General features: G+C 33.2%; 3 protein-coding genes across 3 annotated transcripts; 1 reads left to right on the top strand and 2 right to left on the bottom strand.

Annotated features, from left to right (window-relative positions):
• The first annotated feature begins 3,733 nt into the window (after nt 1-3,733).
• On the top strand, nt 3,734-4,648 carry LOC119666199 (craniofacial development protein 2-like). Its single transcript, XM_038075480.1, has one exon. It carries the CDS (start codon nt 3,734-3,736, stop codon nt 4,646-4,648), a length of 915 nt encoding a protein of 304 aa, XP_037931408.1.
• A 2,213-nt stretch (nt 4,649-6,861) lies between these two features.
• Nucleotides 6,862-8,337, bottom strand: LOC119666198. The gene has a single exon (XM_038075479.1). The coding sequence runs from the start codon at nt 8,335-8,337 to the stop codon at nt 6,862-6,864; it is 1,476 nt and encodes a 491-aa protein (XP_037931407.1).
• Nucleotides 8,338-9,060: 723 nt separating this feature from the next.
• Nucleotides 9,061-10,848, bottom strand: LOC119666197. Its single transcript, XM_038075478.1, has one exon. The coding sequence runs from the start codon at nt 10,846-10,848 to the stop codon at nt 9,061-9,063; it is 1,788 nt and encodes a 595-aa protein (XP_037931406.1).
• Nucleotides 10,849-21,779: the final 10,931 nt, after the last annotated feature.

Below are 21,779 nucleotides of genomic sequence, written 5' to 3'. Positions count from 1 at the left end.
TGATGCTTACAATCGCTAAAACAAGACTCTGATCTGGTATCGCAATGGACCCTAGTGGTCTACGCGTGGCCTTTATGGCCTGCCAGCATAATCTAATCTAATCTAATCTACTAAAAACATTTTTTATCGTTTCAAGTTATGCGATGTGCTCATGAAAATATGTCCCACAAAATGGCATTAAAACCCCTTGTTTTATTCAAGCTAAGAAAACGCTGTTAAGTTTAAAAGTAGTAAATGACTAAATGACTACTCATAATTCGATATTTTCGGAACCAGTAGAGATATTGATATGAAAAAATATAGTTTTTGAGTTGATCTTTCTTTTAAATCTAATTTGAGTCCAATCGGTCTACCGGAACTATCCGAAATTTTTGTCCAAACATGGGGACTTTACCGTGGTCCCAAGATTACTTAAAAGCTATGATAGGTAGAAAGCTGAATTTTGGTGTCCGGAAAACTTACGTTATTATCTAGATTCCAAAATTTTTTTATGGTTTTCCGCCCACTGACACACCCACCCCCCATACAAAATTTTCATATTAAATCATTTATTATCGTTAAAAACACTTTTTGCACTTATTGGACTACATATATACGTGACTTACATAGCAACACAACTTTATGCACAAAATGGGTGTGATCTGCCCATTAGTTCTTAAGTTATTTGCAGTTTATGCAACTTTAGCGAAATTATGATTTTGTAAAAATTGAACCAATTTTAAACCCTTATAGCTTTTTTATTATTTATTCAAAAATAATCATTTTTAATTTTTTTTAAAGCTTACGATATTCTATCTGCGACACCCAAAAAATGTATCCGAGTTTTTTCATGAAATTTTTCCTACTAATACCCAAATAGTTAAACTTTACAACAAAATAAAAATTGGTCTGCGCACTCTACGTTTTACACCTATTTCAGGCCTCAGAAACCAGCGAAAAATTACGAAAAATATGACCTTCAATAAACCCCATTTATTTTAACAACAAATTTAATAAGTAATAAGAAAAAGACATTTATAATTTTACAAATATTTAATTTATTTATATTTCAAAATTCAACTAAATCGGTTGAAAAATAACGAAGTTATAACGCGTTTTTCAGCCAACTGTTTCGGATTGTCGTACCGAGCCTTCAGCCAGTTGCGCATCGTGCCATCAGACTTGATGATGAATCACCAATATTTTTGCAGCTACTCGCTTCAATGATGACCACGCTGAGTTACGCCTATTTAAGGCAGCCATATTTTCGTCGTAAAAAGCCAACTTCTAAAGCGCAATTAAATTTTTAATTAAAAACCGAAACTCCCGGGTTTCGGCACCAACAAATGTATGAAAAAACAGACACAATTATTTCCACACACGCAAAAGTTCATATATTTATTTAATTTACGAAAATTGGACTGGAATAAGTTATAAATTACTTATATTTCGCGAAATCAAAAAAAACGCGGACACCTTGCCAGTATCAAAGTAAGAAGAAGAAGAGGAAGCAAAAACGAAACCAAAATTATTGCTCACCAGATTTTAAAATGCCACTGTCAAAAACACTAGAGGAGTGATGCCATATTGCCTGGTTGTTGTGCCAAATCTCAAACAATGTTACTAATTAAATAAAAATTAGTGACAACAAAACCTGGAACTTTAGCATTGAAAGTTTGTGCAGCCTGTAACGACACAAAAATTTTATTAATTAAAAATTTGATCGTTACAACGCCGTGGGTATAGCTTCCTACAAAACGCAAAACGACCACCTAACACACAACAACGAACACTTATTGTGGTGTCTTTACCAAAGTAAAACGCGCTTTTGAGTTGTATTACAGACTGACTTTATTATAATTTTACAAAAGCTTACGAACTAAACATTTTGAGTATATTGTGTAACATACACTGTAACTTATAATAATGTAAATATATATATTAATTATATATATAACATGCTCCTACTAAATGAGCTATTTATTTAAATTATATGTTACATTAAATAAGACAATTTGAAATTATAACTTTATAAATGAAACATTACTTATAATTACAATTCAACTAAAATTAGAATAAATTCAATAAATCAAAATATGTAATTCAATTAACTTCAAAATATCTTATTAAATTAAATTTATTATTCTTTAGTTACTTTACCATTCTTTCGTGGTCTTAAGTTATGTACATTATTATCAATCAAAATATTTTCATTATTATTATTTACTGAATTTTCAAGTGGTGTGTGAGTTTCCATGATATTCTCAGTGACTGAAGGATTGTTGTCCAGAATATTAGACTCAGTGTGGCATTTGATATTATTATTTTGTTCTAATTTTTTAGTAGCACCTGCTCGTATTTGGTCAGTATACCGCTTTATTTCCCTCCCATTATGTGAAAGTGTACATAAGAAAGATCTTGGACCAATTTTTTTTTTAATATTTGCTGGAGACCAGCTTGATCTGTTAGGGTTTGTGTAGTCACGAACGTACACATTCTGACCTATATTAAAATAAACATTTCGTTTACCCTTATAATTATTCTTCTTTCTTGATTACATATTATTTCATCTTTAGTTAATGGAGGTGTCATGAAGTCGAATCTATTTCTAATCCTTCTACCTAAGAAAATCTTAGCTGGAGACTCTTTAGTAGAGCATTTTCATTTTGATTACGCAAATTTGCATATAAAAATTTTTTTAGTGTTTTTACAAAATTTTCAATCTGTCCATTGGTTGATGGATGACCAGGTGCGGTCAAAATATGTTTTATATTGTTCTTTGTGGTGAAAACTTTAAATTCTTCTGAAGTGAATTGTTTACCATTATCACTCACAATTGTATTTACAATTCCAAAATGATGTTACAAAACTTGAAGATATGTTTCCGGTTTGATTTACTTCAACCCATTTAGAAAAAGAATCAATTATTACAAATAAATAAAACCCTTTAATAGGATCTGCAAAGTCTATATGAACTCTGCTCCATACAGTATCAGTTTGAGTAGACGCTATTAAAGTGCTCTTTTCTGGGCTTGCTAAAAGTTCTTGAAATGGAATGCAATTTTTGATTAAATTTTCTACATCAACATCTATATTTGGCTACCAGACATAAGATCTAGCTATTGATTTGGTTTTGACAACCCCTAAATGAGATTCATGTAATTTGTGCAAAACACTTTGTCTAAGTTTTTGAGGAATAACAATAGAATATACCCCCAAAGTATATATCCACGATCAACTGTTAATTCTATACTCTTAGGGGTAAATGCTCCTTCGAGGATTGCTATCTTGACGCGATGAAGGAGTTTAGTAGATATGATGATCTAGAGAGCGATGCCAGTGGTAGCGTAGCTACTGGTAAGGCCTCCCAAGCCGGTAAGGTCGACAGTGAATATCGAAGCCTAAAGCAATCCACAACGTTTCAGCGTGTGATACCAGAGGTACGGCTGAAAGCAGACAAATATATTTGGCTCGCTATATAAATGTGTATTGACGGAAAACAATAAACCCTTCAGAAAGCAACGCTATATAAATGTGTATTGACGGAAAACAATAAACCCTTCAGAAGGCAACGGGAAACCACTGAAGTACATATCCCAGCATATCATGTAACAATGGAAGTGCAACCACAATCAAGGCCCTCAGTCTCCGGCAATACGAGGGTGCTAAGAATCCCGGAGGTAAAACTAAACAAACTTTAAACATTGGAACATGGAATACTATAAGCTTGTATGAAGCAGGAAAATTAGCTAACATGATTTTAGAAATGAAGAAACACAATATTGATATACTCGGCGTAAGCGAAACATGGTGGCCCGACTGCGGAGAATTCTTTTCTCAAAACACAAAGGTTTATTACTCTGGCAACCAAAACAAACATCATCGTAATGGAGTAGGCATACTAATGATAAAGGATATTACAAAATTTGTTACTGAATTCATTCCCAAATCCGATAGGGCTATGATGGTAAAAATAAATGCCAAACCACTTAATATAAATATTATTCAAGTATATGCACCAACTGCTGACAAAAGTGACGACGAAATAAAATCTTTTTATGCTGAATTAAATGAACTTATGCGACTGACCAAATCACATGAAATAAACATTATTCAAGGAGACTTTAATGCAAAGGTTGGAAAAGGAGAAGTTAATGGAGTTGTGGGCCAGTATGGACTAGGTGAAAGAAATGATACAGGAGATCGACTAATACAATTCTGTCAAGAATATAAATTAAAGACTTCAAATACTATGTTCAATTTACCTCCTCGTAGACTATATGCGTGGAAATCTACATCTGAAACTCCTGATAACATTATCAGAAATCAAATAGACTTCATCCTAATTAATTATCGTTTCTGCTCTTCATCTGACCATAATCTTCTAATGGCGAAAATTTGCATAAGATTAGCATCAAATCGCAAAAAGAAACCAAGCCTTAAACTCAACTTAGAAGAACTACGAAATGATGACATAAAATGTTCATTAAAAAATAAAATAAATCATAACATTAGTAGTATTGATTCTAGGAACCCAAATAATATATGGGAGCAACTCAAGACAACGATTACATCTTCATCGAAAGAAATTTATGGATCATATAGAAAAGAAATAAAAAATCATTGGATGAGCGAAGATATAGAGAAATTGATAAATGAACGTCGTTAGTATAAAAATACACAACAAGATCTATATTGGCAATTAAACAGAGACATCAGAAGTAAGATCCGTACAGCAAAAACAGTTTGGGTAAATAATGAATACCAAGAAATTGAACGATTGCAATCACTACATGATGACTTCAATCTACACAAAAAACTGAAACAGACTGCAGGAATTTATCGAAAAAACTCTCCTTCATTTCTCATTAGTGATGACAATGAAATAGTTTTGACATAACATTCTTTTTTTTTTTTTGAGATCCATTTATTTTATTACAATCTGTCAGGCATGAATGACAATAAGTAATAATGTATAGTTATAAATCGTAATAATAATTATTACGATCTAAAAAATGAAAGACACGTATGGACTATGCCCAGTGACATATCCATATATATTTAAAGTAACAGTGTGAGCGTGATTCTTTAGAGTACTGGCTATTTCTTCCTCGATTGTCCGAACATGTAGTTATTTATGCAGCTGTTCATTCGTTATATACCAAGGTGCATTTGTGATCATCCGCAATGTTTTAGATTGGAAACACTGAATAATTGCCAGGTTTGAGTCTGCTGTAGTACCCCATAATTGGGCCCCATAACTCCATATAGGTTTTAGTACAGATTTGCATATGAGCAGCTTATTGTCTAGTGACAGTTTGGAGTTTCGGCTGAAGAACCACAATAAGTTTCGTAATTTAAGACCCAGAGCCTTACGCTTTTTGAATATGTGTGATTTCCAGGTTAGCTTACTATCCAGATGTATGCCCAAGTATTTTGTTTCTAAAGCTTGTGGTAATTCAGTATTGTTTATTAAAACAGGCGGGCACGTAGAAAGTTTTGTAGTAAATGTTATCTGGACAGATTTTGATTCATTTGGTTTGATACGCCAGTTTTTCATCCAAAGAGCAACATTGTTGAGGCAGGTTTGAAATTTGGTGGAAGCACGGATTGGGTCACTGTTAACTGATAAAAAATCTGTGTCGTCTGCAAATGTACCGATAACACTCACATCGGTAAGGGGAAGATCCGCAGTATATAAAAGATAAAGCATTGGTCCCATTATGCTACCTTGAGGTACTCCTGCTCCTATATCATGAAGTACTGTAGTTTCGTTTCCATGCTTAATGAAAAAGTGTCTTGCCGAGAGGTATGATTTTATATATATGAAAAAATTTGGGGGTAGATTCAGTTTTAGTTTGAAAAGAAGGCTTTCATGCCATACTCGATCAAAAGCTTGTGAAATATCTATAAATGCAGCAGTACAATATTTTTTACCATCTATCGCACTATGGATATGTCTGACAAGTCTATGAATTTGTTCTATTGTGCTATGTTTTTGGCGAAATTGATGGTCAGGGATGAGTCTGTTTTGTTGGATAATCGGTGTAAGGCGCTTTAGAAACAGGATTTCCATAACTTTCGACAGGATTGGAAGTATACTTATTGGGCGATATGATTTGACGTCTTCTGGGCTTTTCCCTGGTTTCGGTATCATGGAGATTTGCGCTATCTTCCACCGTGGCGGAATAAATCCCCTTATTATCACAGCGTTAAATAGATGAGTCAGAAATACAAATCCTTTTGGTGGAAGCTGCTGCAAGGCCATGTCTGTGATTAAATCGTATCCTGGAGCTTTTTGTACTTTTAACTTTGTTATTATATCCCTAACTTCGTTAATAGTATATCTTTTAATTGGAAGTTCCAATTGATAAGGCTCTTGTAGAAAATTTATCCTTTGTTTCATGACATCAGGCATATTTTCGTTATCATTTGGTTTAAAGACCTGATCCAAATCTAACGTTCATTTCTCATTAGTGATGACAATGAAATAGTTTTGACATAAATGAAAAGAAAAGAATTTGGAAAACAAATATTGAAAACGTTTTTTCTGATAGCAGTAGACTAAATAATGATATTTATTTTACAACTGGAATGTACATAACTAAAGACGAAGTCAAGAAAGCTTTACAATCGATGAAAAACAATAAGGCAAATGGCCCAGATGAATTTCCATCTGAAATTTTGAACTGTAGAAAATAACTGTAGAAAATATAGTTTTCACATGAAATAAAATACAACTGTATGCTGCGAGTGTGCATTTATTACTACTTTTAACAAAAAAGAATAATTCAATAGTAAGTATAAAGTTAAAAAAAAAGAGATTAAAATATTAGTTCATGATAAGAGATAAGAGATATTTATGATATTAAGAGATATTTTTTACATCCTGGGACCCGGCGAATCGCATATTAATTCAAGCGGATATAGTAGTTGAATAGGTCTTCTCATAATTTTCTGGTCTTTGAGTCTGACATCGCACGCTCTGGCACGCCCATCTCGTCCAATGTAAGTAGCTACGACCACTGCCATTCGCCAAAGAAGTCTTGATTGATGTTCATCTTTGACCAATACTACATCGCCAATATTTATAGATTTTGTTGGTTTAGACTTATTAAGATGAATTGAGCGTAATTGAGTTAAGTATTCGTCCTGCCATCGTTTTAAGTAACGCTTTAAAATATAAGTTCGTGATTGCCACATTTTTGCTATAGTGCTGCCGTCAGATAAGAAATTTTCTTTGCTTAACACACCACATTCTCCCAAAAAATGTGCAGGTGTTAACGGCGCCAAATCGTTACAGTCAGTAGTAATATAGGTGAGTGGTCTTTGATTTACTACACTTTCTACTTCTGTTAGTAAAGTATCCATTTCATAAAAAGTCAGCCTTGCTTTCCCAATTGCTGCCTTTAAACAGTTTTTTACAGTTCGTACAAGCCGCTCCCAAAATCCACCCCACCACGCTGCACGTTCTGGAATAAACTTCCACTTAATGTCATTGGCTACAGCAAATTGGTTGATTCTAGTTTTCTCCATTAGTTGTTCAAGCTTTTGCACTTCCATACAACTTCTTTTAAAAGTTTTCGCATTGTCTGATATAATAATAGAGGGGGTGCCACGCCTTGCAATAAATTTTCTTAGTGCGTTTATACAGCTTTCAACAGTTAAATCTGCTACCAGCTCCAAATGGATTTCTCTAGTTGCTGCACAGGTAAACAACATTATATACGCTTTTTTAAAATCATTTTTGTTGTCAGTAGAAGTTATATATAATGGACCAGCAAAGTCTATGCCAGTGGTTTCAAATGGTTTGGATACAGTGACCCGTTCGATAGGTAAATCCGTCCAGTTTTCAGATGCATTTTTCCCATGCAGCCTTTTGCAATTTATACACCGCTGTACAACGCTTTTAATTAGTTGCCGGCTTTTAACAACCCAAAATCGCTTTCGAATCTTAGCTAAGGTAGCATTAATTCCACTGTGCATAAACTTTTGGTGCGCTTCCAAAACAATCAACTTAGATAAATATGACTCCTTTGGTAATATAATTGGATTGCTTAGATTTTCATACTCAGTCATTGATAAACGACAAGAAAGTCGCAGTAACCCATCTATTAAAACGGGATTCAATTGTAAAATTTTTGATTCCGCTCCAATTTTTTGTCCTTTCTTCAACGATATTATTTCTGACAAAAAATACTCACTTTGTGCACAACCAATCCAATAAACTTCCGCTTTATTTAATTCCTCTAGAGTCAAATCATCAATCTTCTCCAATTCAGTATTGATAGATTGCTGAATTCCTTTATTTTTTATATTCCTTAAAAATCGAAATACGTATGCGGTAACTCTTAACATTTTCCGTAAATTACTAAACTTTTGTATATCAAATATAGTTTCCTTAGATATATTGCAAACATTCTCTTCTTGAAGTTATTTTGTGATAAGAGTTGCGCTATCCTCAATTTTGCTTATATTCCATTCGTTGCTTTCCATGATAAGCCATGATGGACCCCATTTCCATAATTCTGACTGCATCAATTGTTTGGCTTTTATACCACGAGTTAACAGATCTGCTGGATTACATTTGCCATCACAATGACGCCAGTCATACACATTTGTTAGTGTTACGATATAAAATCAATTATCGTAACGAGATGGCATCACTAAGGTGATCAGCTGTTTTGGAGCATGCGAAGAAAAGGAGAGATAGAAAAAAGCGCGTGCACATGTAATAATTAATTGATAATTGAATAAATGATTTTGTGAATAAATAAAATAGAATTATATAAACACAGAAATATAACAGTTAGTTTGTTAATTTCGCTTACTTTTGAGCTGATATTTTGTTTTACTTGTTTACCGTCTCCAGTTATCCATTGCAGAGCTATACTTGAATCTGTCCACATGTTAATAGAAGAAAAATTTATGTTTAACTCAAGCTTTGAAAAATTTGCTAATCTGGCTGCAATAAGCGCGGCTGTTAGCTCTTACTTTGGTAAAGTGAGTTCGCTTTTATTTTTATTTTTAATAGGACTTACTCTGTTTTTAAAACATATAAAGCTTGTAAATAATTTGCCACTAGACAAAATTTCTCGTAGGTATGCAACAGCTCCGTATGCAATCGGGCTCGCATCTGCAAATACATGTAGTTGAATTGTTGACAAATTGGATCTTACTAATAGTAAAATATTTTAAACTATGTAAATCATCACACCATTTATTAAAATCATCCGCTAAGCTTTCAGGTAAGGTAGAGTCCCAGTCTAAATTTTCTTTCCATATCCTCTGCAATAGTGTTTTCAATTTTACAGTAAACGGACCTAAAAATCCTAAGGGATCATAAACTCCAGCCATAATCTTTAATACATTGCGTTTAGTTGGTCTTAAATTCCGGGAAATCTCTATACAGTGATCTAAATTTATAAATAAATTATCTTCATAAATGTACCATAAAACTCCAAGCACCTTTTGTATCGGATGCTGCTCTTCATTATTTTCTTCAAATTTTCGTCGTAAGTCTTCGCTGTTGGAGGTCCACTTCCGCAAATTAAAACCTCCTATTTTCATTATTTTCGTTGCAATGAGGTATAAATATTCAGCTTCTTGAACAGTTGATATACTAATTATTAAGTCGTCTACGTAAAATGAGTTTTTTAGTTTGTCACATATTAAACCATATTGTTCAACATTGCCTTGCAGATGTTGCTGCATTGTCGACGCTAACAAGAAAGGACTAGATGTTACACCAAAAGTTACCCTTGCCATTCGATAAGTTGCAATTTCCGCTAGTTTGTTATCATCTCTTAAATTTTTATACCAAAGGAAACGATGACTATCTCTATCATTCTGATTTAATGAAATTTGTAAAAATGCTTTTTCTATATCTGCACTCATTGCAATTTTGTGACAACGAAATCTTAGCAATATCGAAGTTAAATCTGCCAATAAGTTCTCACCTGAATCAAGCATATCATTAAGTGATGCCATTCCTGGGTTACTTGAAGAGGCGTCGAACACAATGCGCATTTTTGTTGTAATTTTATCTTCTCTGTACACTGGACGATGCGGCATGTAATATGTTCTCTCATTATTATGGCCATCTGGTACTTCCTCTGCTATTCCAGACTTAATTAGTTCGCGCATTCCAGTGTCGTATTCGATTAGTTTATTATGATCTTTAAATAATTTAGAACTAAGAGTTTTGAGTCGATTTAGTGCATTATTTTTATTATTATGAAGGTAGACATCCTTATCATATTTCCATGGTAGGCTTACAGTATAACGTCCATTAATTTTCGCTAAATTTGCTTTTTTAAGAGGTTTTGTACATTCGGGGTATGATTTAATCCCAACGGATTCTAAATCCCAAAATTTAGAAACGTCAAAATCGTTTGAATCTTCGATAACATTCAATACATATTTCGTTTGAGTTTGATTATCTGAACAGCCTTGAATTGTCCAACCGAAAAATGTTTCAACTGCAACCAAATTCTTAGTAATATATTCACAATTATTAGAGTTAAATTGCCAATAATTGTCTTGGCCAATTAATAAATTAATACCAGTCATTTGTTTTACATTTGTGACTACATTTTCAGCCATGTTTTTAATTTTATCATATATGTCACCAGGAACTGGTATAACATCAGCACATATATTTTGCACAACTGAAGCATAAATTTCTTTAATTTCATCGGAATATTGGCTTTGCACTTTTAATATTACACGTTTTATTTGCTTAACTTTTCTATTGTGGCTACTTTGGCCAAACGAAATAATTCGTGTGTTGTCAATACCTACAACCGGTAATTGTAGCTGCTTTGCCAAATTTTCGGTAACATATGTTCCTTGACTTCCATTGTCCATAATCACTCTTGTTAAACATTTAGATTCATCACTTAAAACTATCGCTTTAGCGGTTTGTAAATAAACTTCATTTTTCCAACATTTGACATTGTGTTCAGAGCTGCTGATGAATTTGATGTGCTCGTTTCAGGCAATGCTGGTTTTTCCGTTGTAGTTGTTACCGATTGGCGTTCAACCAAATTGTCTACGCTGTTTAATTTAAACGTTTTATTCTCACAAATAGCACTCATATGGCGACCACTGCAAATGGAACATTTTATCCACTGATTTTTACAGAACTTAGAAGTATGATTTGCCTTACCACATCTGAAGCACCTACCTTGACCTTTTAATATATTTTTCTTTTGATTAATTCCAATGGTTTTGTCTTTGCAATCACTTGTATTATGATTTGCGCGTTTACAAAAAATGCAATTTCTGTAAATTTGTTCAGAAGAATATAAACCAACGGCTGTGCCTCGTGCTGTCTTTGTTTTGTCATTATCCCTTTTATCTGCATTGCAGTGAGTTGACATTGTTGCTTTTTCTAATGCTTCTACTTCAATTCTGATATGTTCTAATAACGTTATTAGCTGATCATCATATTTTATTTTTGTTATGCTTTCACCATTTTCTGTCGCCGTTGAATTGAGCATAGTCGAATGGTGAATACCTCTTTTTTTCTCTTTAAGAAATTCTACTCTTATATTCGGAGGAATTGCTTTTAATATTAAAGAGTATACCATGATTGTATATTGAGAAGAAGGAACGCCGAGAGCCGTGAGTGTTCTAATTGATGATTTTGTTTCATTATACAAACTTCGTAAACCTTTTATATTCGATGATGAATGTACAGCTTGAACGTTAAGTAATTTTTGGATGTACTTTTCGATTATTTTTTCTCTGTCTCCATATTCTTCCAACAACAAATTTAAAGCGTCTTTGTAACATGCTTCTGTTGGAATGAATCCCGCTATTTTCGCTGCTGCTTCACCGGCTAACGCTTCATTTAAATAATTAAATTTTGTTGCTGCATCTAGCTTTTTATTATCATGTACAGCTACTTTAAATTGCTCCCAAAAGGGCAACCAACTTTCAAATGCTCCGTTAAATTTTTTCAATTCTATAGGTTTAAGTCTGACTCCATTACTGTTATTGGAATTTTCAAAGCCCTGAATTATACTTTCCTTAAGGTCTGAGGGAAATGGTTCGTTGCTGGAAATCTTCAGCCGCTGTATGTTATATTCCAGTTTCGCAATAACTGCTATTGCTTTGTCATCATAATCAATTACTATGTCAAAATCTTTGTCATCCTGAACCATTTCATTAGCCTTTTTCAACTTTTCGTGGGCGTTCTGAAGCCGCTTCAGGTTAATAGCCAGGCCTTTTTCAGTAATGTTATCAGGCTCGTTCAAATAATTATTGATCTGATTACACAACTTTGTAAGTTGTGTGCGGCACGATGTCCTATATAGTGGGTCGCTCATATTTTATGATGAATTTTATTTTACGATAAAATTTAAGTATTTAAGTTTCTTTTACACTCGCCCGTTAGATATTCTTCGTTTATAATTTTGATAAAAATTTCTTTTTTAATTCGCTTTTTAATTAAATCGCTTTTTACTTGCACTATTATATTAGAATATCGACAGTTGTCTTCCCGGGTTTCGGCACCATGTAGAAAATATAGTTTTCACATGAAATAAAATACAACTGTATGCTGCGAGTGTGCATTTATTACTACTTTTAACAAAAAAGAATAATTCAATAGTAAGTATAAAGTTAAAAAAAAAGAGATTAAAATATTAATTCATGATAAGAGATAAGAGATATTTATGATATTATGAGATATTTTTTACAATAACACTGCTTCAGAAGAAAAATGCAAAAAAAATGTGGTGAATACAGACTTATCAGCCTTATGTTGTAACGACCCTTTCTTGGTGTCGTTGCTTATTTGCTGGGGTATACTCAGCCTGTCCAGATTCGTTACAATAAATTTTTAATTGTAACCAAAATATTCAAATACGTGATTTTATTTACAATATTTAGGTTTTATTATAAATAAAATTTTATAATTCAAAAAAAATATAATAATGAAATAGTTAAAGGAAAAAAAATGATATTATTAGGATGATTACTAATTGTTCCGGAGTACAATAATTGTTTTGGATGTCCTGGTGGAGATCTGGTACTGATGATGTCTTCGTGTGACAGCCGATCGTAGTGTGATGATTAAAATTCAAAAGTATTCCTTCGTATGAATATATCCTGATGTGGATATATTCCTTTGTATATTATTACAAATTCAAGATATTACTTCGTATGAATATATTCTGATGTAGATATATTCCTTTGTATATTATTATAAATTATTCACTTACAGTAGGCGTACTACAGCCGATCGTAGTGTAATAATTTAAATTCAAAAATATTCCTTCGTATGAATATATCCTGATGTGGATATATTCCTTTGTATATTATTATAAATTATTCACTTACAGTAGGCGTACTACAGCCGATCGTAGTGTAATAATTCAAATTCAAAAAATATTCCTTCGTATGAATATATCCTGATATGGATATATTCCTTCGTATATTATTATAAATTATTCACTTACAGTAGGCGTACTACAGCCAATCGTAGTGTAATAATTCAAATTCAAAAAATATTCCTTCGTATGAATATATCCTGATATGGATATATTCCTTTGTATATTATTATAAATTATTCACTTACAGTAGGCGTACTACAGCCGATCGTAGTGTAATAATTCAAATTCAAAAAATATTCCTTCGTATGAATATATCCTGATATGGATATATTCCTTCGTATATTATTATAAATTATTCACTTACAGTAGGCGTACTACAGCCGATCGTAGTGTAATAATTCAAATTCAAAAAATATTCCTTCGTATGAATATATCCTGATATGGATATATTCCTTCGTATATTATTATAAATTATTCACTTACAGTAGGCGTACTACAGCCGATCGTAGTGTAATAATTCAAATTCAAAAAATATTCCTTCGTATGAATATATCCTGATATGGATATATTCCTTTGTATATTATTATAAATTATTTCTTTACAGTAGGCGTACTACAGCCGATCGTAGTGAAATAATTTAAATTAAATATATTCCTTCGTATGAATAATTTCTTTATATCGAAATTCTTCTATGTGCAACTAGTGCTAATTTCAACTTGTAATCCCCAGGTGTATGTGCCTTAGTAAATATTTTACAAGTGAACTCTATAAGAAAAATGCGCATCTTTTATATGCACTCGACCGAGCTTTTTCGGAGCGTATCATTTTATTTACAGCTGATCTCACGTAATTCTTGTTTAATTTTTGCCGTTCTGATTTTCTATTTCATGTTTGTGCTGTACTCAGCTTGTGCATTTAACTTCTCTTTGAGCTTCTCTTGCGGCGAATATTTTTGGCAGTTGTTGTTTTCTTATGTTAACGCTGCTTTGTTTTGATTCTTACAAAATGTGTTTTTAAAGCTACATTCGATCGGTGGCGGTTTTTATTTCTGTTGTTTGTTACAATAAAATAAAATATTAAAACTGCAAATATTCAACAATTTACAACATAAAAATAAGAAATATAATTAACAAATAAATAAGGTGAGTTTATTTTTCATTTATTTATTTATATTTTTATATTTCATTTCGATATCATTTCAGCTTAGTTTGAGGTGTTATTAAGGCTTGTAAGCGGTTTGGGTTTTGGTAAATTGTTTTGACTAAATATTTTATATATTAATTAATCTATTTAATTCCAATATTTGCAATATTTATTACCAGTGAGTCCACTTTTCCCAAGTTTAAATATAAATATATAAAGTGTATTGTTTTATAAAAAACTGTGTTGTATTGTTGTGTTTTAGTTCGTGTTGTTATTGTTTTTAGTGCACGTTTATGTAGCGTTTATGTAGGTGGAAATTTAGTGTAAATTTCCATCCTTACAATGTGACATGCTCTAAAAATTTTTCTACAAATTATACACGGCAGAATATACAAAAAATACGAAGAAGTAATGGGGAAATCACAATTTGGTTTTAAGGAAGCACTTGGAACTCGGGAAGCACTATTATGTATTCAAGTTTTAGTTCAAAACTGTAAAGACGTTCACAAAGACGTTTTTCGCTGTTTTATCGATTACGAGAAAGCGTTCGACAACGTGAAACATATTAACTTATAGAAATTTTTCAAAACATTGATATTGATGACAAGAAAATCCGATGTGATATAACAGAAGGGATATCCATTTTAAGAGGCGTTAGACAGGGTTGCATATTGTCGCCACTGTTATTCAATGTGTATTCAGAAATAATATTTGAAGGATCAATTAGCGATATTCAACAAGGTGTAAAGGTAAACGGCGTTTTCTTTAATAACATCAGATACGCGGATGACACCGTTCTTATTGACGACAGTTTAAGTGACCTACAAGAGCTAGTAAACAGGGTTAACACCACTAGCGAACAATATGGACTAAAAATAAATATAAATAAAACAAAATATATGATTGTAAGCCGAAAGAATATGTATAGCAACACAAATTTAATGGTTAATAATATTGGTATAGAAAGAGTACAGCATTTTAAATATCTTGGATGCTATGTAAATGAAAATTGGAATTGTTCCAAAGAGATCAAATGCCGAATAGAAATAGCACGAAATACTTTTCTTAGATACAAAAAAGTGCTTAATAGTCATAATCTCAATATTGAAACTAAAATCCGTTTTGTAAAATGCTATGTAGCTGTGGCGCATAGTACCGAAACTGAACTGAAGAGTGGTTTAGGTAAACAAGATTTAGGGCTTTAACAGTTACTGAATCTGGGTTGCACGGGGTATAACACACGTAGCTTTAACAGTCACGTGTGTCTATACCATAGCGCCGGAAACTGTAGGTGGCTTTTAACAGTAATCTAACGTCTCCGGCCCCTGGGCGCTTCAATAGTGAACAGGGAAGGGCGTGTTAACTGCGACCTATAATTCAGCACACGTATCTTTAACAGTCACGTGTGTCTGTGTTATATCGTGTCGGCTGTTCGGTGAGTTAGTTGATCTGCAGTTCCGAGTACCTTCAGTTCAGTTTATCAACGATTCAGCTTGTTTCGATTCAGGTTTTAGGAGCAATCAGAAGTGACAGGGTCTCACCAAACAAATTTCTTGTGTGGACCTTGGGTACGGCTGAGTTCAACCTCAGCTATACACGAACCAAAAAAGGTTCATTACAAGCCTTGATTACTTGTAGATAAACACGATTAGTCATCGCTTCTAATTTGACAGGCATGAGTTCTAAGCCTAGCACGTGCAGTCCACATGATTTATATACGGACTATAAATTATTTAAAATAAAAATTCGATTATTTCCTAAGACCACTGATGAAGAGTACTTGGCAATACTCGAAACAGCGTTGTATGGTCAGCCAAATTTCAATAAATTAAATAAATTTTTGTATTTATCCTTACTTTCTTTGCTATTCGAAACCGTCTAACTTTTAAATAGTTTCTTTCGTCATAAAGGCACGGCACTATCGGCAAGAAAAAATAAACATTCTTTTTTTTTTTTATTTATAATTACAAATTCCACTGTTTAAAAAAAAAATATCGCAAATTCTACTAAATATTTAAAAATTTCGATAAATAAAATATATAAAACAAAATAAATAAAAAAAAATTGCGTATTAAAATTTTTCTTTGTAGTAAATTAAGACAGATTTTTGCGTACGCTAAAATTTCTACTAAGTTTTAAAATTTCAATTAATAAGATATATTACAGATATCATTTAAAAAAAAAATTGCGTATCAAATTTTTTTCCATTGTAGTAAATTAAGATAATTTTTGCATAAGCTATATGGTACATTCTAAGTTTTATTTATTTTAAAAAAAAAAAATCTATAAATAAAATATGTATAAAGAAATTAATAAGAAAAACAAATTAATTTTTCGCCTATCAATTTCTTTTTTATATTTAACTTTGCAAACTTTTCGTTTATTTTGACAAAACCAAAAAAAAAACTCGCACTCACCGCAGTTGTAGTGATGACGTCACCGCTCCTCTGCTGTATGTTACCTTGGCTATGTTTTGAACAAAAAAAAATCAAAGTTGAAGCTTCTTACCGTAAATATTTACAAAAATAAAGGGGGGAAAAATTAATAGGCTATATTAAACTAAGAATAGTCACTAAAATACATTACACAATTCATACAATATATTCTTAATTATTATTGAAAAAAAAATTGGAAAATTTCAAAAAAAAACTAATAAAATAATAATTAATAAAATAAATAACACAATTGATATAAAATGATTTATGTGGGTATTTAAATATACAAAATTCAATTAGTTATATAAAAAAAATCTCAGTTCTTAAGATTTGATTGGCTTTTTCTTGTAAACACACTAGTTTCTCACTGATGAAATGGTTTTAAAAGATGCTGTTCAAAATACCTTTTCTTCGGTGTAAAAAAATGATGAATTCGAGGTAATATCCATGAAATATTTGTCATATAATAGTTTTAATTACTTACTTATAACAGGTCCTCATCCCTGTAAGATCAATTTTATTTTTGCTGCAAAAATTGATCATTACAATGCCAATGAACATAAACGAGAAACTATCGAAGGAAATGTCTCCACAATGCAATGAGATGAAAAACGTGCCGTATCAAAATCTAATTAACAGCGCCATGTATTTGTCTACATCAACGTGTCCAGATACTGATTATGTTGTAAGCGCATTGAGTCAATATAATACAAATTTTGGTAAGCAACATTGGATAGTGGCACCCTTTAGAGAACGTAGCACCCTATTGTTTAGTGGATGAGAAATTAAACAAGCCACTAATTGCATATGCTTATGCAGATTGGGGCGCTTCAGTTGATGACCGAAGATCCTATACTGAATATGTTTTTCTACTGGCCAATGGGGTTGTGAGCTGGGAATCACAAAAGCAACTGATGGTTGAAATCTCTAATACAGAGACAGAATACATGGCATCATCTGACACGGTGAAGAAAGTCATTCATATTTGCCGCTTTCTCGATCCAATTTTGAAGCCAAAGTAATATATAGAGATAAACAGAATGGTGATAGATTGACGAAAAATCCTGTTTTTCATAACCGCACTAAACATGTTGATATTCGTCATAATTTTGTTAAAGATGTTGTTGCTGATAGCATCGTTGAGGTGAAGTACCTGCCTACGGATGAAATGTTGGCAAACGTTCTTATGAAAGGTTCACCATCTGAAATGTAATACAACTGTATTTACGCTATTGGTAACATATGTGTTTGAGATTTGGCACAACAACCAGGCGATATGGCATCATCCATTTAGTAGTTTTTGACAACAGCAGTTTAACGTCTGGCAGACAATAATTTTTGGCTTCGTTTTTTGCCTTTTTCTTTTCCGGTTCTGTTTTTACTTCTGGTTGGTGATGTGCGCATCCTTTTTAACGTGGCTTCATAAATATATATATTACTATATTTTAAAATCGTGGTTTAATAAAGCCATTGCAATTTGCAAGCAATTGTGCATGCAATATGATTTGCCCTCTTTTACAGTTGGTCACCATATGTGAGTCAACTATTTACAAAATTATATTGTTGACCAATGACGTAAGTATATAGAAATTAAGAAATACTGTAACCAATAGAATTTAAGTAAATAATTATATATAAAGTATTGTATCGTAAAAATCGAACTGTTATCGGTATGAAAAATATAATTGCACGACAGTTCTGAACGTAATATTAAAGAGTGTACACAAAGTTTGTCAGTGTACTTATCCTAAATGATAAATTAAATAAATAACTGAATCTTATACTAATAAAAAATGTGTTTGAATTTTAAATTTATGGACCTTACCACCACATGGCGATTCTGCAAATTTGCCACTCGGCAAACGGAAATTAATGATTAAATAAATTATTAATTTAAAAACTTTAAAAAACAAAATTCACCAAAAATATTCATTTGCACATAAACAACTGATTAAAATGTCATTGAACGAAGAAACTGACAACCTAGTACCCCATAACCAATTTATACCAAACCCACTGTTGTAAAAAATAAGAAAATAAATGCACTTTTGACAATTTTAAATAGCACTCTTTATTTTGCGCTTAAAAAATCTGTAACATGATTAATGATTACATTAAAAAATTACGATTGAAAAATTAAACTAAAAATTTACTCACCTTTGTCTAGCAATCACAACAAGAAAAGAGAAAAAATGAAAAACGGAAATTTACTAAATAATTTCGAAGTCTCCAAGTCAACTGTTTGTCATGATTGCCAGACAAAGGTTTTTAAATTATTCGCAATTTTCGGCAACATTCTCCTCCCCGCAGGCGACCCCAATGTCGTTTGCGTCAACTTTACCGATATCCAGAATGGCCAGCTTTACGGCAGGGCGCTCCAAAAAGCCTTTTGTTGTTTTGACCTTAGCTCGTCTTACTTGGCCGTCTTTCGCTACGGTTGTCTCGATAACTATGCCTTTTACCCAAGTATTTCTCTTAGCCGTTTCATCAACTATCAGCACAACGTCTCCTACCGTAATGGGTTTCACTTTATTGAACCATTTGCCGCGACGCGTTAATGTCGGAAGTATCTCACGCACCCATCGTTGCCAAAATTGATTTGCAAACATCTCAGATTGTAGCAGGCACATCTTTGGATCGATTCTCTTAGCATCACAAAATGGTTTCAAACCATTAGCGCTCCCCAACAAGAAATGGTTTGGAGTTATCGGATCCTCATCTTCACTATCGAGTGACACGTAGGTTAAAGGACGCGAGTTGATGATCATTTCAACTTCAAGTAATGCAGTACGTAAACTTTCATCCGTAAAACGTTGAGATGGCGAAATTTGATACAGCACTGTCTTAATTGTTCTAATCAGTCGCTCCCACGCTCCTCCAATATGTGGTGCTGCCGGTGGATTAAATTTCCAGTCTATTCCTTGATGAGCTAGCTTGTGTTGCATAACCGAGGAATCAATGTTATTTAACTCCTTTCTTAAAACGTTCTCGACACCGTGAAAATTCGTTGCATTATCGCTGTAGATGGTGATAGGTTCTCCTCGTCTGGCAATAAAATTTCTTAAACACATTAGGCATGAGTCAGTACTAAGACTATGGGCGATTTCGATGTGAACGGCTCTGATAATCAAACAAGTTATTATAACACCCCACCTTTTCAGTGCTTTGCGATTCTCAATAACCACCATTGGTCCAAAATAATCAATACCCACATGAGTAAATGGACGTTGAAAAGCTGCTAGTCGTGCTGGGGGAAGTAAGGCCATTTGCGGCGCTTGAGGTATTGCCGATGAAATTTTACATACGTTGCAGTTTCGTCGCATCGATTTGAATAATGGTCTTAATTTTGGTATGAAATACAATTGTCTGACCTCATTTAAAGCAGTTTCATGTTGGATGTGATAAAATCGTTCATGATAGTGCGCACATATAAGGTACGATACTCTATGTTTTGGCGGTAAGAAAATAAAATCAGTTTGAGATTTACACTCATTCGTAAAGTTACTCGCTCTGTTTTTTACTCTTATGAGCTCATTGTTATCCATATACACCTGCAACCTATATAACGGACTGTTCCTTTCTATTATTCTCCCCATTTTCAGTGTCGACCAATCTTCAAGTAGTTCCTGTTGCACGCTTTTGTATATTAAGAGCTTCGCGCGCTCAATGTGTTGAACAGTCAAAATAACGTTTGTAGCATTGAAACCGCCACAACGAGCCTTTAGTTTCCCAATGTAGAGTAGCCAATTTGCAACGGCACGGTACAACTTGATCCAGGATGAAAAATATTCATAATTGAAACATGGTTGTGTCTCGCGATGATATAAAAATTTTGCACGAGTTTCACTGGTCTCCATCGAACCTAAGTCCACCTCAGTTGGCCATTTATCCTCGTCTTGTAGCAAAAATTCTGGTCCTTCGACCCACCGCTGCACATATTCGGGACTTTGTTTTGTTTTCGTTGCACTGTCTGCAGTATTTAATTTCGTGGGTACCCATCTCCACTCTTCGACGGTTGATGCTTCCTGAATTTCTGCAATGCGAAACATTACGAATTGTTGAAATTGACGTGGATCACCACGCAACCACTTTAGCACCGTTTTGGAATCGCTCCAAATGAAACGCTTTTTAATATCAAATGTGTGTACTTTACATATTGTATTCATAAGCCGTGTGCCAATTACAGCAGCTTGTAGCTCCATTCTTGGAATAGACATCGGTCGCATTGGAGCGACTTTGGTTTTTGCTGCTACGATCCTCGTACTTACTCCATATTTATCTTTAATGCGGAAGTATGATACAGCTGCATAAGCAAACTCACTCGCATCTACGAATGTATGAATTTGTACATCACATGAACTTTCTGTTATGTATGGTGAATAACAACGGGGTACAGAAATATTAGCAAAAATAGGTATGCAGGCAACCCAAGCTAACCACTTGCCCATAAGATCGGGTACCAGTGGTTGATCCCAGTCGATTCCGCTTCTCCAAATATCCTGAATAAGTATTTTTAAATATGATGTGAGGCAAGCTGCCAGTCCCAATGGATCAAAAATGGACATTAAAATTTGAAGTACTTCTCTTTTAGTGGGTACAATTTCATCTGCAAAAACATTACGACGTAAACGAACGAATTTTAAAACATATTTAAAGCAATCTGACTTCGGGTCCCAATACATGCCGAGAATTTTTTCGATCGGAAGTGTGTCGATATTATTATCAAACGACTTACCCGTCTGTTCACCATTTTCGTTTAACGCAGCTAAAACTTCTGGTGCATTACTTGTCCAGCTTCTCATATGGAAACCACCTTGTTCATGTATGTTGCGAACTGCCTCGGCTAATGCTATTGCTTGTTCAATGGAATTTGTTGAAT

Source organism: Teleopsis dalmanni, chromosome 1 (genome assembly GCF_002237135.1).
Source record: "Teleopsis dalmanni isolate 2A chromosome 1, ASM223713v2, whole genome shotgun sequence".
NCBI lineage: Eukaryota > Metazoa > Arthropoda > Insecta > Diptera > Diopsidae > Teleopsis > Teleopsis dalmanni.
The sequence above is the reverse complement of the archived record's forward strand: the minus strand, read 5'-3'. Positions and strand labels throughout refer to the sequence as shown.

Bases quoted from the DNA above. Each gene is read 5' to 3' on its own strand.
- LOC119666199 (XM_038075480.1), top strand. From the start codon at position 3,734: ATGATTTTAGAAATGAAGAAACACAATATTGATATACTCGGCGTAAGC.
- LOC119666198 (XM_038075479.1), bottom strand. From the start codon at position 8,337: ATGTTAAGAGTTACCGCATACGTATTTCGATTTTTAAGGAATATAAAA.
- LOC119666197 (XM_038075478.1), bottom strand. From the start codon at position 10,848: ATGGACAATGGAAGTCAAGGAACATATGTTACCGAAAATTTGGCAAAG.